This window comes from Sardina pilchardus, chromosome 15, assembly GCF_963854185.1.
Source record: "Sardina pilchardus chromosome 15, fSarPil1.1, whole genome shotgun sequence".
Classification (NCBI taxonomy): domain Eukaryota; kingdom Metazoa; phylum Chordata; class Actinopteri; order Clupeiformes; family Clupeidae; genus Sardina; species Sardina pilchardus.
The window spans coordinates 13,223,397-13,246,843 of record NC_085008.1 but is presented as its reverse complement, the minus strand read 5'-3'; the positions used below and the strand labels follow the sequence as shown (position 1 = coordinate 13,246,843).

General features: G+C 38.3%; 2 protein-coding genes and 1 long non-coding RNA gene across 4 annotated transcripts in view; 1 reads left to right on the top strand and 2 right to left on the bottom strand.

Moving 5' to 3' along the window:
* Nucleotides 1-562: 562 nt before the first annotated feature.
* On the top strand, nt 563-3,612 carry cp110 (centriolar coiled-coil protein 110). The gene is made up of 4 exons (XM_062555868.1): nt 563-683; nt 1,076-1,246; nt 1,344-1,448; nt 1,543-3,612. The coding sequence occupies exons 2-4, from the start codon at nt 1,091-1,093 to the stop codon at nt 3,349-3,351; spliced, it is 2,070 nt and encodes a 689-aa protein (XP_062411852.1). The 5' UTR covers nt 563-683; nt 1,076-1,090; the 3' UTR covers nt 3,352-3,612.
* Nucleotides 3,613-13,411: 9,799 nt separating this feature from the next.
* On the bottom strand, nt 13,412-14,350 carry LOC134102770 (uncharacterized). The gene is made up of 3 exons (XR_009941549.1): nt 14,314-14,350; nt 14,060-14,191; nt 13,412-13,830 (listed from the first exon to the last, which is right to left on the bottom strand). It is a non-coding gene; the product is annotated as an uncharacterized LOC134102770 (long non-coding RNA).
* Nucleotides 14,351-18,008: 3,658 nt separating this feature from the next.
* The window catches only part of ap3d1 (adaptor related protein complex 3 subunit delta 1), a 30,846-nt gene continuing 25,407 nt past the window's right edge, over nt 18,009-23,447 (bottom strand). For both annotated transcript variants that reach the window (XM_062555275.1, XM_062555276.1), the window contains 8 exons: nt 22,364-22,519; nt 21,203-21,250; nt 20,460-20,649; nt 20,271-20,359; nt 20,027-20,112; nt 19,566-19,687; nt 18,896-18,975; nt 18,009-18,604 (listed from right to left, as the gene is read on the bottom strand). In XM_062555275.1, the coding sequence (XP_062411259.1) occupies nt 18,509-18,604; nt 18,896-18,975; nt 19,566-19,687; nt 20,027-20,112; nt 20,271-20,359; nt 20,460-20,649; nt 21,203-21,250; nt 22,364-22,519 (867 nt within the window). In that variant the 3' untranslated portion in view covers nt 18,009-18,508. The remainder of the gene's footprint in view (nt 18,605-18,895; nt 18,976-19,565; nt 19,688-20,026; nt 20,113-20,270; nt 20,360-20,459; nt 20,650-21,202; nt 21,251-22,363; nt 22,520-23,447) is intronic.

Here is a 23,447-nt window from a genome sequence, read left to right as displayed (position 1 = left end):
GCGGAAGTAGCCTACTTCAGCCAGATCCACGTGACCTTCTGTGACTATGTGATTATTTTGCCAGAGGCGTTGTAAGAAACCTGATAATCCAACCAAGCGATTGTATCAATTTCTATAATGTATTTTCATGATATCACATAATCCTCATAATATGGCTGTATAATCACAATGTGAAGCCTAGGTCTACCGGTATTATCTACATGTTGATGGTGAACTGTTTGCTGAAGGAGAAAACACCTTATTAGGAAATTGAAAGTGTTCTTAAAATAAAAGTCAATAAGGTATGACTTAAGCTCAGTGGCAAAAAGAGGCCAAAGGTCGGTTTTTTTTTGAGAAAGTACAGAATCAAGCTTGTACCGCTCCATTCATTCTGCATTTGCTCGCAAGCGCCCTCATGTGGAATCAGAAGCGGAACTGCAACCAGTTCAGAAACCAGCGTTTCCGCTTGCTCTGGTTACGTGTGTCACATGACAGCAACCAGCCTGTCAGCTGTCAGGTCAAGTCCCAGCGAGTGGTAGTCAGAGAACTTTCAAACTCACTCCAATCCAGTCAGTGGCGGTAATGCTACCCTATGCTGATTTTCCAACCATGTTTACCTCCAATTATTACTTTGGTCAAAGCCATGGTACTCAACTCTCAACGGCTCTGACTGTAGTAGTGAAACGGAGTTACAAGTGAATTTGGTAAGTAGCTTCTAACATCATACTTTACTTTAACAACAGTGGTTACATGAATCAGATAAATAACAGATTTACACCTCTTCTAATTATTTAAATGCAGAGATAAGAAAAGTAGGCTAACTTACAACTGTACAACGCCATGTTATTCTCTCGTTTGAACGTTAATTTCTTGAGCACTGGGGTCCTTTTCCCAAAAGCATCTTCTGTGGTATATTTGACGATACAGAAATGTGGTGTTAACGACAATTAGCAGCATAAATAACAAACATTTTCATGGCACGTATTTCTTCTGTCGCGACCTTCCTCGCGAGTAATTGATTAGCCTACTAAGTTTGGCAAACCTTAACCAGAACTTACCCAAGTAAGATTAAGCCTACACTCATTTTTTTCTTTAGAGTTACTGTCCAAATATGGAGAGTTATGAGGTGTTCATTCAAAGACACATTTCCCAATTTCGACAACACAACATCAAATGCCCTGTGCAACACGAGAAGGACCTGTGCAAAACTAACGATAAGTGCGGATCGGAAATCACCTTCTATGGATGTGCAATTCTTTCTCCAGTGGTAAGTCTATGAACACTACTGTAAAAAAATCATTTGTAGGCCTACTCTTTTGTTCTTTTACGAAATGGTTAATCAGATGCATCTCATATTATATTAGCTGAGTTTGGAGCAAAGAGAAGAGATGTGCAGATACAGAGCTGTGGCAAAATGCTTGATGAGTGAGAAGACTGTGAATAGCCACACTGTTCATACCAGTGTTCAGGTAGGCTAATCTAAGCTTTATTGTAATGCAATAGTTACTGTTGTGTAATATGTGCTGCAATACATGTTAAGCCAGTATATTTTTTATCCAATAGATTAATCCATCTCCAACATTAAAGGAATCTGTATCGGGTCAAGAAGCCTGTCCAAAAGGAAACACTGGCAGAATCAGCAGCATCACTGCAAATTTAGAGAATAAAGAAGAGGTTAAGAAATATACATGCTCTCCCGTCGTATCATCCACTGGACTTACTGATGATTGGGAAGTTGAGGATCTCCGTTATCCCTTTATCAGGACTGCCTGTGATGTTTCTCCAGTGGCTTCTCATGAAGGTAGACCTACAGTGCGTGAAAGTTGTGAAGGCTTGGAAATACAACATCTGACTTTCAATAGCCACAGTGATGTCCACCATCAGGTTTTAGGATACATGTCACATGCTACACCGGTGAATACTTCCAGTAACAATGATAGGATTGATAAAGAAAGATTTGGTGGAGGCAAAAGCTTTATGTGTAATTTTGCTTTACAACAACATGCTCACACAATCAGTCAGGAACCTAGTATCATAAACTATGTTCAAATGGATAGCGACACTTTGGAGGAATGTGTGGTCACACCATCACAAGTGGATGGCTCACAACAAGCTTACACTGACCAAACTAGTTGTCTGTCTATAGTATGTCCATCAGAGGGTCCATGGAAGCAACAGACACCTATGCAAGACAGAAGCACCGAGTTACCTGTGGGCTCTCCAGCAGTTGACGATAGTCTTTCTGATAAAGAGAATGAAGAGGTCTCAAAGGAAGATTTTGTGGGAAGGGGGGAACACAAGCGAACCAATAGGAAGAGGCAAGAACAAGGTAGCGTCCCAACCCCCGAGCCAGAAAAAGGACAATTTGATGGCATACTGCAAATAATTCCATCTGAAAATGTGTTTGGAAATCAAAAAGACTTCACTCCAGCTTTCACATCATGTTCCCCCAGAAAATCCTCCTGTTTTTTTAGGAAAAAGTCTTCAAGCAGAGGAACGCAGAAGCTTAGCTTCACAACAGAGACATTTAAAAACGTTCCTATGCCCCAGCTCTGCTTGAGTCCTGTTCATTTTAAGAAAAGTGATGGAGTTATTAATCCTTCAAGAAAGCAAGAGATAAGTAACTCTTCACTCATGGCAAGCAAGAGTCTATCAAGTTGGAATGACCCTGCCTGTCAGGGTAGTGGCAACAAGTCTGTGGTCACAAGAGACATAACTCTTGGTAGAAGCGTCAATCAGACACAACAGATTGCTCAATTGGAACTTAATCTGTCTAGTCTTAAAAACTTGATCTCAGACCTGGAATCTTCTTTATCAGAAACCCAGACAGACTTTGAAGAGTCCACAGAGGTATTTTCGGAGTATTCATGCCACGATCATAGTTCTCCTGATGTAATTAAGAAAAGCAGAGTCAATAGAAATGCTTACCACACGACTCACAGTTTCCTCAAACAACCAGTTATCACTTCGTCAGGATATGAGGCAATGCCAGGAGGTGACCATGAGCTGATACAGTTACATCAGGCAATCCCTCAAGATGCTTTTCAAGTTGCCGCAGGAGAATGCCAGAAGCCACTACTGGATGATGTCAGCAGCAAGCCAGAGCAGGAGAGGAATATGCTGAAGATGACGGGGCAAAAATTGGACGTGTCAATGAACCAGTCGTATGATGTAGAGTCACCATCCAGGCTGTTGCTGCAGGCTCAGATAAGTGGAGGAAAGCAATTCACTCAGTGTCCTGACAGTGATGGTGTGTTTTTTCATACCAAACGAAGGCTCATCATGAAGGCTGTGGACAGTAACTGTTCAGCATCAGCTGATCAAAGATCTGGCATTACAGAAACGTCCCCACCCAGCACTATCAAACCCTAAACTTTGGTACTTTTCTGGCCAATAACCTACCTGGTCAACTTGAAGTTGCAGTTGCCAACATGCCAAGTATAGTTACCCCCTCCATTTTTTTATTTTATTATTTAAGTTAACCAGAGTGTCTGTGAGCTTTCAGTTGTCAGCTGTTTTATTGGCGGCTTACAAGCAAGGATGGCAATCATTGTGAGTGATGTGTTTTTGTTAAAAATATTGATTTCTTTATGAGATTTTCCTTTTTTTCAAAATAAATCTGGTTCCCTTCAAGGTTGGATTTTTCCTAATTTCTTTCGTTGTGAGATTTCAATAAATCACCAACAGATTATTTTTTATACCGTTTTACCGTCAACTTTAGCAGAAGTGCCAGTAATTCTGGAAGGTACATTATACAGTAGGCTATGACCATCAGACCCTGAATCCATTACTTTTACGTCTTTGCAGGTCACCAATTGCAAAAATGCGTTGCGTTTTACGTCACGTTCTCAATCTCTATTGAGACCAAAGATTCTCTCTATGATCTTTGATTGAGACCAAGGTAAAACACAGCAGTAGGTGCCATCTGAAAAGGAAATGCCTTTCAGTCAGCTTGGCATATTATGTAAATACTTGGAAAAAGGATTATTGAAGACTCACCAATTCCATTTTACAAAGTAGTATCGTCTTTATATATTCTTGTCTATGATCCAAATCAATTGGCATTTTATTCTATATTTGCAGACATGTAACTGTTATGACAGCGTAATGCAGGACGGACCGCAGAAAAATAGGAAACATAAGGCATTATAGTGTGTTGATGTGAACAAAGCAATACACTGACCTGCAAAGACGTAAAAGTAATGGATTCAGGGTCTGAGATCCGCTTACCTGCTGTGTTATAAAATTCAATAGAATAACATGAAGCTTATCTTTTATCATTTTCCAGCGTGGAAAAATAATAGTACACAAGGTGACAAAAAGGCGAGGAATGGCATGGATAGTAGCAGTAAGGAAGCGCAAGATTATATTCTGTTTTTCACACTATTTTTTCACGCTTAGTTTTCATTATTATCATGCCAGATCATAGACCCAGAACACTAGTTTACGTGGGCTGGCATCAGGCAAGCCAAACATACCCATAGTTCTTTGTGTTTTGATGACGTTGGTCACATAACAATCTCTATTGCTGGGTCTTCAATGAAATTCACATCACCCACTAGAAGGCACATTTAGTGTATGCTAGTCTAGTCTTGAAACTGACATGATTGTATTCTTTTTTTCCTTCTTCCAGAAGGAATTCTCTCATGTGGAGAGAAGGTGGAGGGGCCAACTGAGCATGTGCAGTATGAATATCATCACTGTAGCTCAATGTTGATTCAGCCATGATGCAACTGCTCCACATTGCAGCTGTCCCCGCTCTCCCCTACACACCTTCCAGACCTCTAAGGTCTTATGAAAAGTACTTGTTGTATCTCTTACATATGGGCTACGCCAGGTCTGCACTGCAAAGAATAAAATCTGTCCAAGTGTTAGTAATCATATGTTAACATAAAAAATCTATTTGGTATCGTTCTTATTACAGTTTTTGCCCGTTGCTTGAACACTATAGACCCATGCTTAGACTAAAGTAACACAACTTTAAGTTTTGTTGCCTTATCTCAAACACCTATACCTATACCTTAAACAAAAGTGCTGCTTTGCACTCTAGTTGCAATTCTGCAACACACTTACTCCTTTATGCAACACACTTGGTCCTGCATACTACTCTCTATGTCATACTAAGACACTTCGGTCAAAAATGAAATCTCAGAGTACCATTTGTTAAACACATGTATCCAAAATACAAAACACATCGGGTAATTGCAACCACTCAAATACACACCTGAACGCACTTACTTGCAAAACTGAACACCAATCAGCCATCTACAAAAAGCCCATTCGTTTAGCCATTGGAAATGGTGATGTGAATGGTATATTTCCCAGTGTTGTGTCATTGTTTCCTTGTGTGTAGAGTTTTGGCACAATGAGTGAAGATTTTCTGAATGTATTCAAGCAAATATGTTTTATATAAAGTAGACTAGTGTATTCCTCCTGATTTGCAAATGTATGCATATGATGCAAGTGTGTTTCATTTTGTCACCAGAGTTACATTTTGACAAAGGATTGTTGGGTTTTGATTGCAGAGTTTAGGTACTGATAGAAGAGTTTAAATTTGGCATACATGTGAAAGGTTTATTTCCTAGTGTTGTGTTATGTTCACTAGTGTGTAGAGTTTTGGTACGGTGAGCGAGGTTTTGCAAAATGTGTTCAATCAACGGGCAAAAACTGTAAGAGACTTACCTGGCTCTTTTGAAAAATCATTTTAGTCTATAGACCAAATTTGATTACCGCCCTGGCAGACAAATTTGCTGTTTTCAGGAAGATTCTTCTTAAAAGAAGTCAAACTCCTCCTAAATTAAATCAAATGATTTACAAGAAAGGTTAATCTCTTTATACTGAAAACAATACCAACAATTTTTTTACGCGTCTTATATGACAGTTGTCTACACATCTCACTCCTTGTGCGGCCAGGAGTCAACATGTGTATATATCATACCAGTCATGTGATGTGTTGTGAATACATCATACCAATCATGTGTTATCTCACCGCTGGAGTAAGGTTGGTGTCGTGAAGCCTTACGCACTTGCAGCGCTGTCCAAAATAGATGCCCGATATGAGAAGTGCCCAAAGTGCCTTGCAATATGGCTGCCGAGAGGAGGGGCCTGCTTAAAAGGACTTGGACCGAACTCTCAAATTTGTGGACGGGGCTGTTCGGGCTGGTTTTCCAGAATAGTTCAGCTCTGCAACTTCTGGACGACATCAAAAATGTTATCTAGACTTAGGACTGTTTAAATGCTTGCTGCAACCTGAGCAAATGCACTTCCGGTTTATCAAATGCACACTGTCTTTTAATTATTCTACTTTGTGAATAGTGCACGCTTTTGAGTGCTGGTGGCTCATGCTTGATTCCCAAATGTAGCAATCTTTCTGATATTTACAGTTTTTTTTTATTGCTTTGACGCAGTAGTCGACTCAAAAAACCATGTTTCAAAACTCTTAACGCAAAGGCCTAAACAGTGGCACCAATGGTCAAAATGACTAATTTTGCCTGCAAAAAGCTCTAACTCCTTCAAAACATTTAAAATATGGACCAAAAGCAAATGTTGCCCTCAAACAACACAACTTGCACACAAGTGCATAAGCGCTTCCAATCAGTCATTAGACAAGGGGCATCAAAATACAAAATTCAGCTCTCAATGTGAATCAGTGCTGCATTACTGGGCAGCAGCTTACATATCAGTGCCAATTTGCTTTCTTGCAAAAAATAGATCCAGAATCATATACAATGATTTTTCAAATTTTACTGAATGCAGTATTCATTATTTTTCTTTTTTTTGAGATTGTGGCTAAGAAATGAAATATTCCAACAGAAACCACATGTATTGTATGAAAGAAAAAAATCCAGTAAAATCCATCACTGTGTAAGACATAAAAATAAAAATAAAAATTCTGTACAATACTGTAAAGAAAAAAATCTCTTCTAGTCAATTCTTACTCTCACTCTCATCTGCCTTGATCATCCATGCTTGCAAGTTACAACACACAACATGGCACCTTTTAAGCCTGCAGACTGATTGCAAATTGAAAAGTTTTGTGAAGCAGTGTCAAACAGGTGCTTCAGTGATTTCATACAGGGCAAGAAGTTTCTAAGAGATGGGAACATATAGGGCCAATTGCTCTGTCAGTTAGCATTGCGCTAGCTGTGCTACGATTTAAAACCGTGCTCCTTAAAACGGAGGTTTTGGAGTTTAACACGCAGCTGCGCACTAAGTTTAACGTGATTGCTGTGTCACAAATGAGACAGGATCAGCTGGTTCCTAGTTAAACTGGGTTAAACTGCCTGGAAGCCGGAAGTGCGCTGTTTCGAGTTTTACCCCAGCAGATGCAGTCGTAATTCAACAGTCTTAACGCATTTCAGGATTTTGACGGGATACTTTTTATGACTCTTGTGGCTAAATGCGCTCTAAGTGCCAAAACACTTTGGAAATGTAAAGTAGGCTACATTTTAATAAAACGCAAATAATGTTGAAATATATCATGAAATAGTCAAGGCTACTTTTGTGGAATCTGAATCTGAAATCTTATCAAGTATGTTATTTATAACATTTAATCAGTCAGTCAATCAATTGTCACAAATTAAATAGAACATTACACGGAGGAGCAAAAATAAGCCTATTAATCGCCACACTTCAGCCCAACTATATGGACAAATTATGCTGGGCACTAAACCCACATTCCATGGCTCCGTACGCATTCCAGCCTTTACGAATCGATGTGGTAGTCAGGGGGCCAAAACTGATATTAAAACTTTGTCGGACACTTTTTGGTACAAGCATACAACCTATCCAGTATTGATATTTAACCCCTCAACATGAGTTCTAGACAGGTTGTCAGCTTAGAAAATGTTATTTTGTCCATTTTAACACTATATTCTTAAAAATGGAAAAAGCGGATTTTCCCCCCAAAGTGCTTCCTTTTTCTTCCATGTTACCTACTGTAATCTTGGGCAAATGTGCAATATAATCCAACTTGTGTGCAAGCATGATCATTAAAAAATAATGATCAATAAATACCACAAGAGTATCACACCACAAGGGCCACTGTTGTGTCAGGGGGCCAATTCTGAAAAGGGCTTCCGTTAAGACTTTTGCAGACATGTTTTGGTTCAAGCTGTCAGTGTCACCCTACTTTTTTTTTGTTAGAAGACACAAATAGGTAAGATATCAGGGTGGTTGTGAAGATGAAGTTAAAAGCTTGTAGGGAGAGACATGCAATGCTGCACAAGTTATAATATTTAAATGTTACAATGAAAATGTAGAATTGTAGATGGTGGTGTATAGTGCTATTTAACTTAAACCAGGTTGTGACACAAATTATATTTAATGGACATATTACTATAGTTATTCATTCAATCCAAACATAACTGCTCTCACTTCTTTAGGGTTAGGGGATAGTAACTAGTTAGCAATAACAACTTTGTTATAGTCGTATGGCAAAGGTATGTTTTTCCCCTGTAAAACCCGGGAAGTTAGCTGAACTTAAATTATTTGAGTACTGTAAAGCCTGGGAAGCTACTGTAACTTATCTGAAATTATTTGAGTAAACCGGATGCCTTGACATTTGAGTTTGGCAACTCATTTAATTTGAGTGTAAATAAGTCATTCAACTGGAGTTATTAGTATATTGTACAGTATGTATTGCATTTTGTGTTGGGATAACTTAAAGGAGTCAAGTAAACTACACTAATTTTATTCACCTAATAACAACTTGAGTGAATTATCATGACAAGTAAGAATTATGTAGGCCTACACACGAAAAAATGCAATGTACTCAATGTGTGAGCTATCATTTTCTATGGATTATGGGTAAATGCTTCTTTGATTTTCTAATAAGTATTTGTTCTCTTAGCTGTTAATTGTGGCTTCTTACTGTTTACCAGGTGATGGGCAAAAATATTGTGTTGATGATTTTCAGAATATGGTCAGATATACCATTAAGGAGAAGCCCATTCTCAAAATATAAAGAACATTATGAAGTGCACTTTTACTTGGCCTAATGCAAAGTTGATTGCGTTTCCCAATTTGACTTTGACCTATAGTCACTTGAAAGTGTCACAAAGTTGAGTATCCCAATGGTGTGATTGAGCCTCCTATTGTCTGTCTGTATTGTCTCTTGGGGAGATACAGACACATTATGCATGTTTACATTGAGTAACTATATTACCCCTCTTATGGGCAGGATATGAGCTTCAGGAGTAAAGATTTCAGGATTTTTTTATAGGTTTAAATTTCTATTAAATGAATAGGATTACTGCAGAATGAGGGTAATTGTGAAACATAATATTTATCACCATGGCAGTACTGGCCATCATGATATACTGTATCTTCAGATTATCATTACGTCTGTCAGAAGCATTACACATGATCTAAGATTTTAAAATCAGCCCACAGGCCAAGTCTGTTGTGGATAGTCATCTGCTTGATGGTGTGTGGTGTCAATGTAAATAACACAATAACATAACAGCTATAGTATAGCCGTAAATATAGTTTAACTATTACATTTAAGATTCAATTTCAGTCAAGATTAATATGTGATAATGTGTTAAGAATACTATGGACGGTGACATTCTGGGAAATGTAATGTGTGGTCAGCCATTTCTTATTGTGAATATACTTCTTGCCATGATTACTTAATTGAAATGAGTGGCATATACAGTCATGGCTGAAAGTGTTGGCACCCCATGCAATGAGTGTATCATGAATAAATAAATGTTCTTCCTTAAAAGACTGGGGTCATAAGTATTGGCACCCCTATGTTAACCCTATGTTCTCAGGCAGGCAGGCAGATTTTTATTTGTAAAGGCCACTTATTTCATGGATCCAGGATACTATGCATCCTGATAAAGTTCCATTGGTCTTTAGAACTAAAATTGCCCCACATCATCACACACCCTTCACCATACCTAGAGATTGGCATGGTGTTTTGTTCAGTTTTGTTCAGTTAGCCTATTAGCCTGTTTGATGCTCATTGAGCTCAATGCAAATCAAACCAGCTAATAGGCCAACTGAACAAAACACCATGCCAATCTCTAGTTATGGTGAAGGGTGTGTGATGATGTGGGGCTATTTTAGTTCCAAAGGTCAAGGGAACTTTATCAGGATGCATAGTATCCTGGATCCATGAAATAAGTGGCCTTTAAAAATGTGCCTGCCCCTATGTTAACCCTTTGTGTTAAATTCCCATAGGGTTACATAGGGGTGCCAATACATTTATTTGTTTATGATACATTATTCATTCACATAGAAAGTTGGTGTCCTTAAAGGTTGGACATTTTCTACTTTTATTACTTAAGACATTAATATCAATTTCCAAAAGATGATTTTATATTCCTCTTTTTAGTCAACTTTAACATGGGTGCCAACACTTTCAGCCATGACTGTATTTTACTCAAGAAATTAGGTGAATAAAATGAGTATACAGTAGTTTACTTGACTCCTTAAAGTTATCCCAACACAAACTACACACACAGAAATAACTGAGTTGAATGACTTATTTACACTTAAGTTAACTTATTTCATGGATCCAGGATACTATGCATCCTGATAAAGTTCCATTGGTCTTTAGAACTAAAATTGCCCCACATCATCACACACCCTTCACCATACCTAGAGATTGGCATGGTGTTTTGTTCAGTTTTGTTCAGTTAGCCTATTAGCCTGTTTGATGCTCATTGAGCTCAATGCAAATCAAACCAGCTAATAGGCCAACTGAACAAAACACCATGCCAATCTCTAGTTATGGTGAAGGGTGTGTGATGATGTGGGGCTATTTTAGTTCCAAAGGTCAAGGGAACTTTATCAGGATGCATAGTATCCTGGATCCATGAAATAAGTGGCCTTTAAAAATTTGCCTGCCCCTATGTTAACCCTTTGTGTTGAATTCCCATAGGGTTACATAGGGGTGCCAATACATTTATTTGTTTATGATACATTATTCATTCACATAGAAAGTTGGTGTCCTTAAAGGTTGGACATTTTCTACTTTTATTACTTAAGACATTAATATCAATTTCCAAAAGATGATTTTATATTCCTCTTTTTAGTCAACTTTAACATGGGTGCCAACACTTTCAGCCATGACTGTATTTTACTCAAGAAATTAGGTGAATAAAATGAGTATACAGTAGTTTACTTGACTCCTTAAAGTTATCCCAACACAAACTACACACACAGAAATAACTGAGCTGAATGACTTATTTACACTTAAGTTAACTTATTTCATGGATCCAGGATACTATGCATCCTGATAAAGTTCCATTGGTCTTTAGAACTAAAATTGCCCCACATCATCACACACCCTTCACCATACCTAGAGATTGGCATGGTGTTTTGTTCAGTTTTGTTCAGTTAGCCTATTAGCCTGTTTGATGCTCATTGAGCTCAATGCAAATCAAACCAGCTAATAGGCCAACTGAACAAAACACCATGCCAATCTCTAGTTATGGTGAAGGGTGTGTGATGATGTGGGGCTATTTTAGTTCCAAAGGTCAAGGGAACTTTATCAGGATGCATAGTATCCTGGATCCATGAAATAAGTGGCCTTTAAAAATTTGCCTGCCCCTATGTTAACCCTTTGTGTTAAATTCCCATAGGGTTACATAGGGGTGCCAATACATTTATTTGTTTATGATACATTATTCATTCACATAGAAAGTTGGTGTCCTTAAAGGTTGGACATTTTCTACTTTTATTACTTAAGACATTAATATCAATTTCCAAAAGATGATTTTATATTCCTCTTTTTAGTCAACTTTAACATGGGTGCCAACACTTTCAGACATGACTGTATTTTACTCAAGAAATTAGGTGAATAAAATGAGTATACAGTAGTTTACTTGACTCCTTAAAGTTATCCCAACACAAACTACACACATAGAAATAACTGAGCTGAATGACTTATTTACACTTAAGTTAACTTCCCGGGTTTTACAGTGCAGCCAAGCAGTGGTGCTCAGGTAGGCAGCCAACAGAAGGTACCCAGGGACCATGTCCATGTGCTCAGTCTGAGTCCTGGTCAGGGACATCGACACTGCCTGGTACTGCACTGACTTCCACTTTCCTCACATCCTCATATCGTCAGCTCCAAGCACCTGACCTGTTCTCACCAAGCTCCAAGCACCTGACCTCTGTGGTTAAAAGCTGGGGGGAAAGCATGCCATCCTTCATGTCCCTTCTTCTGTTGGCTGCCTATAGCCGAGCACCACTGCTTGGATGGGGAAAAATACCTTTGCCATACGACTATTACAAAGTTATTACTACTAACTAGTTACTAACCTCTAATCGTAAAGAACTGAGAGAGCAGTTATGTTTGGGTAGAATTGATAAATATAGTGATATGTCCATTAAACATAATTGTCACAACCTGGTACATTAATGAAGTCAAATAGCACCATAGACCACCATATACAGTTCTACATTTTCGCCATAACATTAAAGTATTACAACATGTGCAGCAGTGCACTGTCTCTTCCTACAAGCTTTAAACTTGGCTTGACTCATTCCCATAGATTGGGGTACTGATTGATAGAGGTTTTGGAATGCTATGTTATGTTTCCAATCTGATATTCACTTTGAAAACTGGTTCTCTTTAGGCGGAGATTGTTTTTTTCATGTTCTAGGTCTGTTGTCTCTTATACTGTACAATAAATGTTAATTCTGACACTTCAGCAGACATCCCACGAGTGTTAGCTTTCATTCCATACCATTTTTATCTATATGGTCCTTGTGGTTGTGGAGATATTCAACATTTATCGTTGGCATGTCATGTTGAGCAGGAAACCAAAAAATTGGCCTGAAATTGCTTGCACAAGTCAAAAAAAAAAAAAAATTGCTTGACAACCACCATAATATCTTACCTATGGGTGTCTTCTAACTAAAAAAATAGGTTGACCGCTTGTACCAAAACATGTCCGCAAAAGTCTTAACGGAAGCCCTTTTCAGAATTGGCCCCCTGACTATGGGACTAGGCTACACTGTAAAATGTTTCACTGTGAATTTACTGTAAATTGCTGGCTACTAATTGCATGACTTTCACAGTAATTTACCGGTACTATCTCACAGTAAATTACTGTGAATTTCATGTTTTACTGTAAAAGTCATGCAACTCAGTAGCCAGCAATTTGCTGTGAATTTACAGCATCATGTTGTGTATAATCACAATACCATACCGTACATTTTAATTTTTACTGTAAAAGTCATGCAATTTAGTAGCCAGCAATTTGGAGTAAATTTACAGTATCATGTTGTGTATAATCACAATATCATACTGTATATTTTCATTTTTACTGTAAAAGTAATGCAACTCAGTAGCCAGCAATTTGCTGTGAATTTACAGTGAAAGATATTGTACATTTGAACATTTGATTAGTGATTTACCTGACCTATACCAACATGTTTTGGATCTGGTCAATAAAAGCAACAACAAAGAAAATACCATTTGAACTTTTAATGAACACTTTTCAATGAAAATCATTGAGCAGGCCATACAAACATTATAATATGAAGACATAGGATTGAACAAAAAAATATTGTACAGGCCTGAGACGGTGCAGCATAACCTTGTCTGATTTGACACGGAATGAGTCAGGGGGTACATAGTGCAGTGTGTAAGTGCAGTATGGCAAGTCCATGTAATGTAGTATGTGTGCTCAGGATGCGAATGGCATGAGGAAAGAAACTCCTCCTCAGGCTTCTGTTTTAGCCAAGTGGGATCAGACGTCTGCGTTACCTCAATGGTTTAAATAGTCCATGGTCAGAGTGTTAAAAAATGTTGGCCCCCTGTCCGTCCTCTTCTGGTCCTGCAGGAGTAGGGTGGTGCTCTGATGGTACCTTCGGCAGTAAATCAAGTATCTGTAAAAGAGTACAATAGGCCCTGTCCATGAATATAACTAATACAAACTACTCAAACTAGTAATCTTTTGTGACAAATAAAAAAAATACCCACATTAGCAACCTATAAGTCAGATGCAATAGTTACAGTATAAGTAATGCAGATGTCGGGTGCTTTTCTTTTGATAGGAAGGATATTTCAAAGTGACCCCACAGTTCTGAGCAATAGTATATCTGTGTGATATCATACCTAAGTGCAACACTGTCTCCAGCAGCTCCAGCCTTTGTACGTACACCACCTTTCTGATGCCTTACATCGATCGTCCCCCATCTGACTTGCAATAGCAGCCTTTGGCTCCACACTGAGATTGTGACATGGCACCTAAACAATAAAACAGCAATTGTCATACACCTTGTCATTGTTGAGCAAGATTAAAAAAAAATGAAGCATTAAAAAATAAATAAGACAAGTCAATGAAATGTACAAACAGATATTATAATTACCTTGTGAAGGCACCCTTGCCACCACCACCACCATCACCATCTACTGTATGTTAATTGGTATCAGTTTATTTGTGAGGGCTCTGTCAATAAAAGATAGGATTTAACATAAGTATGCATTCTATACAATACACTTGAAATAATGAATATGATCAGTTTGGCAGATATTCACAACACTTTACATTACCACCAACACAATGGTAAACATGGATATTTCAAGAGTATAGTATTTTAAGTAGCTGCATTCATTCACAGTAGAGCACTCACAATGGTACCAATAAATACATTCAAAACACATTAACACTTACGCCACGTTGAGGGAAGCAGCTATGGCTTCTAGACGTCATCAATTAGCAAGTAGTGCAATCAGGACAGACCGATTTTACCCGGGATGGTTGATGGAGCCCACTACACAATCATAACAACAAACAGACAAGGAAGAGAGGGGATAAACGTACAAATAAATGCACACATCATAATGCTATAATGTGTAATTCTGTAAATTTTTTGTATGTGAATGTGTGCAGGGCCGGGCCTACATTATTCTGGGCTGTCTTCGTATGGAAGTGGCACAAATTTGGAATTTTCGAGAATGCGCTCAGTGTTCCTAGGGCACCAGTCCTCACAATGCAATGTCTGTAAACAGAGGGAACAGAGGGAGACTAAGATTAATAAGTTGCAAAACACACAGAAGATAAAAAGATCATCACTGAAGCACTACTACACTCATATGCATTTTAAATAAACACATAGTTCGGCGGAGATTAGGTATATCAAACAAGGGATAAATAAGGGCTATGAAATGAAGAACATGAAGCCAAACACTACCCTTCACAACCTAAAGTGCATCATACCCCCATTCACATCCTTGACACGTCTGTTAATGACAATGGCCATACTAAACTGCAGTTTAGTTAAGGTTAAGGTGGGAGATAAATTACTACATTCATTAGTTTTACTGGTCCTCTTTCCCTTTGTATCGGCACGACTGTATATCAAATTTAAATTAAGTTATCTACCTAAGCCTATGTCCCATGACAATTCTTAAAAGTCACGTTAGTTAGGAAAGTAACGTTAACAACTCTCATCTGTGTCTGCAATGTTAACTTAGCTGATGTTAGCCTGCATGGCTACAATCAGCCACTTTAAAGATAGCTAACGTAAACGTTACTTGCGCCTGATATTTCATTCAAACTAAAACTACATTCACAACGACATCTTACACAGACGTATTGTTGGATATGATATTAACTACCATTCCAGATATTGCACATAATGGTGAAGTTAGCTATTGAAAAAGCTAACTCTGCAAATGTTAGCGATTCTTAGCTCGCTAGCTAATGGCTAGCCAGCCACTTCTAACACAACAGGTTTTGGTAAACATTACAGTATAACACCAATATATTTTTTAAAATTAAATTCCCGTTTCTAAATAACATACAAAAGCACTGTACTTCTTACCTTGGATATGATGGCAGAGTTTGTACAGCTTACACATGCAGAAAAGTGATGATTGAAGTCACTGGTGGACGGCTGAGTTGAAAATTCAGTTGAGGGTGGCAGGTGCGGGTGGGAGGGGTGAACGTTAGAAATCGCCCCACAATGCTGTGCGGTTCAAGTGCAATTCAAATTTCACAACAAGGTGCTGTAATGTGATAGAGCTACTGTGATTTTACAGTAAATGTTTGAGTACAGTAATTTACTGTGAAATAATACCATAAGGTATTGTGAAATCACAGTAATATTTAACAGTGTACGTATTTTGTCAGTCTAAACAGGCCTACACGAGGCAAAATGCATCTGTGCGGTGTAGGCTATAATGTCACAACTGTCTTTAATGCCTGTGAAATGCATGTTAGTGTGTCGGATAGGGGCAGACGTTTTCAAATCATATTCCTAAGTAAAAACATTCTTTTTATATAATATATAGCCGTTTCTGATGTTCACCTAGCCTACAGCTCTAAACGCTCAAATGGTTTGAGTTAACGCATTCGCAATGTTGCCGCGAGATGGCCGGCTGTATGCATTATAACTCGTTGCTGCAGCTCAAATAGGCTAGAAGAAGGGGCTTACTGTGGAGACTAACCATTTCGGTTAACTGCATAGCATGGTCAAATTAGAATGTACCTTTTATGTTTAAAAAAAAAATCCTCAATCTATGTTACACATAAGGTTTCACAGCGCACAGGGGGGTAAGCGGAGGGTTGCCGGTTCGATCCCCGACCAGTCCACCACGGCTGAAGTGCCCTTGAGCAAGGCACCTAACCCCTCACTGCTCCCCGAGCTGGTTGGGCAGGCAGCTCACTGCTCTGGGTTAGTGTGTGATTCACCTCACTGTGTGTGTGCTGTGTGTGTTCACTAATTCGGTTAAATTGGGTTACATGCAGAGGAACGAATTTCCCTCACGGGATCAAAAAAGTATCTATTCTATTCTATTCTATTCTATTCTATTCAGTCATTGAATGAATGAAAGCGCCTCCCGCGAACAGCGGGTGGAAATCCGTTTCAACAACATGAAACTTAATAGTGAACCTTCAAATATAATAGCCTAATATTTCAGTGCCCATCAGTCTCTACATTTAGCAACATCACCAAACAGTCCAAAAGTAAATTAAACCCCAAACTAAACTGAAAACTACTTTTAATAGCCTGGTGCCGCTAACAAAACGCATGTCTCTCTGGTCTCACAATAAAACGCACGTAACAAAAGTTCCTGCCTGGAAGTCTGCCTCAAATAAATGCTTTGCGCAGCCTAAGTAGCCTAAATAAAGACCATAATCGAGGGTTGATGGTACGATCTACCGTGCGTTAGGCTATTTTACGAATAGGCCTACTCGTTCTTTGTACATTTTTAGTTTGGCATTTGCCAACTTAAGCAACTGCTATCTTGTAGCCTACTGTGTAATAAGTCCAAACTAGCCAACAGTGTGTGTGTATGTGTCGGTTTATGAAGCGTAAACTGTCACCTATCTAGCTATTCTGCAAACTATGGTTTAGTCTATCGTAAAACCATGTCCCTTCCGAGATTAGACTAACACGCAAAAAATGCGCCCTCTAGTGGGTGATTTGAATTTCCTTGAAGACACAGCAATTGAGATCAAGGTAAAACGCAGCAGCAGGTTAAACCACAGGTGCATATGACACAGCAATGGAGCTTAAGTCGTCACGTGACTTCTTGCGTCACCACCGAGTTTAAACCCGTGTTAAACTCCAAACTAGCGACAGAGCAATTGCCCCATAGTTTCTGTTTGGTTACCACAGCTAAGGCAATGGAGTTTGGACTGCTTGAATGACATCTGCGTTAACTGATTTGCAAAAGGGTGCGGGAAGTGTGTCAAAACAATGACAGTGGGTTAACTCATTCGCAAGAGGTGTCTTTTGGTCTGCTGAGAGAGTGATGATGAAGACTGAGAGGTCACCAGATTCTTCAACCAGGTCAAAGCAATCAAAAAAAACTGTAAAACAAATGGAACTACATGAATTGGCTATCAATGACATTACAACTATTAAAGTCACTACTATTTCTGTTTGAGAGTCCTAAAATTAGATATGATTAAGGGTCCTTTTGGACAGTCTCCATTTGTACAAACTTCTTGAAGCCCATATTTGCAGCTAGTGGCTATGTTTACTTATTTCTTTATACCACCTCATTTGTTATGTCTGTGCTAGCATGTGAAGAAACCACACACGACCAAAGATGAGGAGGGCTGTGCATGCTAATGTTTAATGTAAAGAGAGAGAAAGGCTCAAAAAGACTGGAGGAAAACAACAAAGCAAGTGGCAAACACAAACGCAATATAAAATAAATGCAAACAACAACGGTTCATCATACAAGAGCCACTGGTAAGATGGCATCATACAGAGAACAAATAACATATGCACAATGCCCATGAACACAATCGGATATTAAAGTGATGGAAAGAAATTGGTTTCAGAGCAAAAGACAGGAATGTTTTTGACAGGACAGGTTGACTGCTTTATAGCCTTGCAAATGTTGATTAAGATCTGCCAACTACAATTTGTGAAAGAAGGAAGTGACATTAACAAGTAATCACAAATCACAACTGAAGAAATAATAAAAACAGATTCATGGGTTGAGGATAAGTGTGTGTATGCATGTGCTATAGACAACTTGAAATTATCTGACAGATAGAACCAGGTGGAGAGGGGAATAGAGCATCAGTAACTTTCAATTCAATCAGCTCTGACTGAAGGTCTGCTTGATCTCTTCCAGCACATTTTCCAGCAGCATCAACTCATCACATTTGGCATCAATTGACACCGTCTCAGCAGCCTGATAGAAAAGGACAAGAGTTCATCAGTTAGGTCCTCAATACTGTTATGGCTGTATATTTGTTCATATTCAGTTCAGTATTAATGTTTAAATGTATCATCTATATATCTCTGTCTCACTCTGTCTTTGTGTGTGTGTGACAGAGATTATGTGTATAGATTTGTTGTTACATGGCAGAAATGTAGGAACAATTATTTTAAAAACAACTGTTCATTATGCCCCTTATGCCCCTCTTGTTTCTAAATAATCTTTGGTGTAGTTACTGTATGAGACACCAAAACCAAAACTCACGGTTTTAACCAGCAGACAGACATGGTGACCCTGAATTGACCTGCTGTACATGGAAGCACAGGAATCGATCCTCTCCACAACTTTTGAAAGAAAGACAAAAAATTGAACATCATGTTACATGTAAATGCGTTAACACAAATATCTAACAATTTTCAGCATCTATACCACACACAGTGGCTAGTAAAATATACTATTTCCCAAGCGGCAACGTTCAAGAGCTGATGTCGTTTTAGTGTAGTGTGACCAGTGTCATTTTCTCTTTTTTCAATGCTTTTAAGACCCTGCGAGTACCCTGATTTCTTTTCTTCAAACACGGTTTTACTTGAAATTGTGTTAGCCCAACTTGCCCCACAGCCAGGCTCATCTTACCCCACATATTACACATACAGTGGGGAGAATAAGTATTTGAACCCATGCTAAAGTTGACTAAAAAGAGGAATATAAAATCATCTTTTGGAAATCGATCTTAATGCCTTAATTTGAAAGAAATTTGTAAATATCCCACCTTTAAGGACACCAATTTTTTTAAAGGCTGGATTTTTACTCATTTTTTAAATTAAGGCTCAATTTCCAAAAGATGATTTTATATTCCTCTTTTTAGTCAACTTTAGCATGGGTTCAAATACTCCCCGCTGTATAAAATTTGCCATGACATTTTGCTCAGATTTACCAGAAAAGTGGTGATGAAAGCAGACCCGTGCCAGCAAATGGTGAAAGGGCATAGTCACCCCCTCCAACTTCAGAGAGCTGCTTTTCAGGTCGCCTGACTCCAGTAGTTTTGCATATGCATCACTGAAATCAGCAAAAAAATATTGTATAATATATTTATATGCATGTCAACATAACACAACATAACACAGTCTTACTGTATACATATTTTGTAAAGAAATATAGGTTGTCATGATAAAAATTAGCCTACTAAACAAAATAACAATTGTAACAACAACAACAACAACAACAACAATAATAATAATAATGATAATAATAATAATAATAATAATCCCAACACATTACAAATTCCAAAAAAAATGGAATTCCACATTCATAACATAATCCAAAAACACATGCGCACAGATAAAGGAATAAAGGATGAAGTAAAGATAGAAGAGACTAAGGTAACTCTCATCTTACCTGTAACATGGTGTAGTGATCAGATATGATGTGCAGGTAAAGTGCAGTTTGAAGTCCAGTTTTTCATGAGTGGAGGAGTCATCTGTCTGCAAATGGATATGCAGAAGGAGGCATTATACATTTAATAAATAAAAACTAATAAAGTAAGGTAAGTTGACAAAATGATCAGAAACAGATGATAACAACAGGGAAAAAATAACTGTCTAGGCCTAAGCATTCAATACTGAAAAATGTAAAATCTCACCTTTACTATGAAGGTAAGGGTTCCTTTGAGTTTCTGAGGCATCACTATGCTTTGCACAGAAAAAACAAAGCGGGCCTCATTTGAAACCCCTGCAAAAGGTGAGAAAAACAGCTGTTAAAATACTCTCCAGTGGTCACTTTACATTTGTCAGCATGACATGCAAACATTTCGTGTCCATGTCAACTTTACCTGGTGGGAGTTGAAATGGGACAGTAAGACCATCATGTGGAGTTGCACCCTCTGGTCTTTGGAGTTTAGAGTTGAGAGAATCTAAGACATTGAACTCCATTGATTTGAGGAAGCTGGTGCTCATGTTTTGAAAGATGATTGAGACGACTACCTGACTGCCATCTTGCAGATTGCCTTGGATGTCATACACCTATGTATGAGAATTCACGTAAAAATCGGAACACACACACACAATGCATCACTGTATCACTGCACAAGCAAGCAAGTACCCAATGGAAAGGAAGAGTGATTTGTTTTATTATCCCAAAGAATATCAATTTCACATGCATATCAGGTCAAGTGGAAGTTTCTTCAGACAGATCCAAACAAACACACCAGGAAAACGGCTTTCTACTTGGCAGTGCCATTACCTGATCGGTATCCTGCTTCATCTTTGAAAGACACATTTGGAAGGTAGGTAACATAGAATGTGGATATTTACACAAATGATAGGTATACAACATTTCTAAGTAGCTTTGTGAAACCTCTAGACTTGCTCTATAATTTAGAGAAAAACTGTTACATGACCCTCCTCCATCCACCATATTAATTCATCGTCCACTATGAAAATAAAAATATATATTAAATATGGAAAATATAACCCCTGGCTGACTTCATTCCTCATAATAGAACTAAGCAGAGCAAATTAAAACACACCCTATTCCCCTTGGCCTTATGATGAAACTCATTTGCAGTACACTTACCATTTTAATGTAGGCGTTCTCAGCAAGCAGACCATAATTCGACATAGGCTGTAAAAACATGAGATCAACTTTTAATTACTTTCGGGCATACATTTCTTACTATAGCAGTATGTTCACCTCTTGTTCTGGCCTACATACTGTTTCTGGTTCTTAATTAGTTAGTAAACTACATATATGCAAGAACAAATTCAATAGTTCCAATGCCATTCAGATCAATTTAGGACTATACATTTTCTAATATCTATGTTGTCACATACTAAGACTACAACCACTTGTCAACTGCAAGTCTAAGGGCTCTATTTTGATCAGAAACACAGCGCAAAGCTTATTCTTATTGTGAAGTTTATTCTTATCTCACACTGAAATTTTGCATCATTTTTACATCATTGAAAGCAGGAAGTCCAACATTGAAATCCGTATTTCTCCCATCTCAAGGTAGACTGAGGGAATGATGCACAACCATTCAAAAACATCACTGGTTTTCTAAAGATACAAAGGCTAATGCTAATCAGTGAAGTGTCCCCTTTAAGCCACTGACCAAGAAAATCACAAGATGCAAGCAGTTCCAAACAACTTCTTCTGCTGGATAAATAGCCTTACATGATAGCTTTACAAACATTATTTGGTTGATTTTTCCAGGCTACGTTTTCGATTCTAACCCCTTGTCAATCAATAGTGAACGTAAATAACTGTGTACAACTGTTTGCCTATGAAACCGTGGTGATGATGGTTTCACTTTGCCTTTGAGTTCAAATGATAGGCGTGTGCAGAATGCATATAGCCACAAACAAGTTTCAGTAAAGCAGTTTAATGGAATCCCTGTGTTCTATACACAGGCTTGCATTCAAGTAGATTCCTTCAAATGTGCTCTGGCAAAATACCGATAAAGTTGAGAAGATGTAATGCCCAAAAACACACCCAAGATTGATTAAGAAACTGAAGAACATCCTTTTTGAACAATGTACCCGACGTTTGATGTGCCCGACGAACAAAACCACTCCTAATATGAACTGGACACACCCCTAAGCTTTTCGCCACTAACCATCCGTTTCAGATCTTCAAAATAGGGCCCACAGACTATTATACTGTACTTTTTGTTCCTCAACTAGTCCATGGTGAGAACAACTTCTTCTAAAATAAATGATCTAGACAAATTCTGACCGGAAGGGGTTCCTCGTCATCCTCCTCCATGGTACCATTCTGTACAGATTCGGCTTCCCCTCTATCACTACGGTGGTGATGATGTCTCTTTTTCTTCTTCTTTTTCTCCAGCTCCTCTTTTTCCTTTTTCACCTTCTTTTTCTTATGCTTGGATTTCTAATAAAAATACAAAATGCTTACACACATAGAAATATAGAGGATCCAACTGTTTGAAAGCATATTAACCATCCTAAAGAAAGACCAATGAGATATCTATACATTACTGTAGTGAGAAATGGTGGTGAACTAGATGCCTGAACCCCAAAAAAGTGTCCAAGCACTTGAACAAAAGGCCTTATTTTAAAAAATGACCTTCCAAACACTATGCACACAGGGCTGATTGGTTGCCGGTCCGTGTATGCTTCGTTCATTTGATATTCAATTGAGAATCAGAAATCAAAAAATACAAGAATGACTTGTTATTTCATTATGTGTTTATGAATGTGATACGAAGAAGCAATTAACGCGTTGTTTTTCAGACTTTCGATTTCGTGGTCAGATCAAAAGTAGAACATTTGAAAAAATGACTTAGGGACAAAATTGATTTTGATATTTATTTTTTTTCCGATTGTGACCCCGGAAATTATTTATTGTCTTCCAGCAGCTGCTTCTGTCAGACCAGTCCGAATATAGGCTAACTTTACCATACTGTAGGCTATACACAATTTAACCTAAAGACTATGGTTAGGCTATAGGCTATTTAAACGTCCCCTCAGCTGACAATCTAGGTTTTTCTAATTTGAATTGTTTGCTCTGCTTGTGAATGAAGTTGTGGTCCACTTTTTGCTAAAATAGCAGCCTATATTTCACATGTCTTCGTCCGAGTGGTTGTAGGCTAGTGTAGGCTAGTGATGGCACAGAAAACTCCTGAAGCTGTTGTGAGCAACGCGAGCATGCGCAAAGAAACCAGTAGTTGGGGAAAAGCAGACATACAAATCTTTAACTGATGCATCAAAGCCTTCGATATCGAAGTTAGTCTGTAGTAGCCTATACTATCAGGCCATGTTATTGCATGGAAGTTGGCTACAGTGGGTTTGGAATTCCC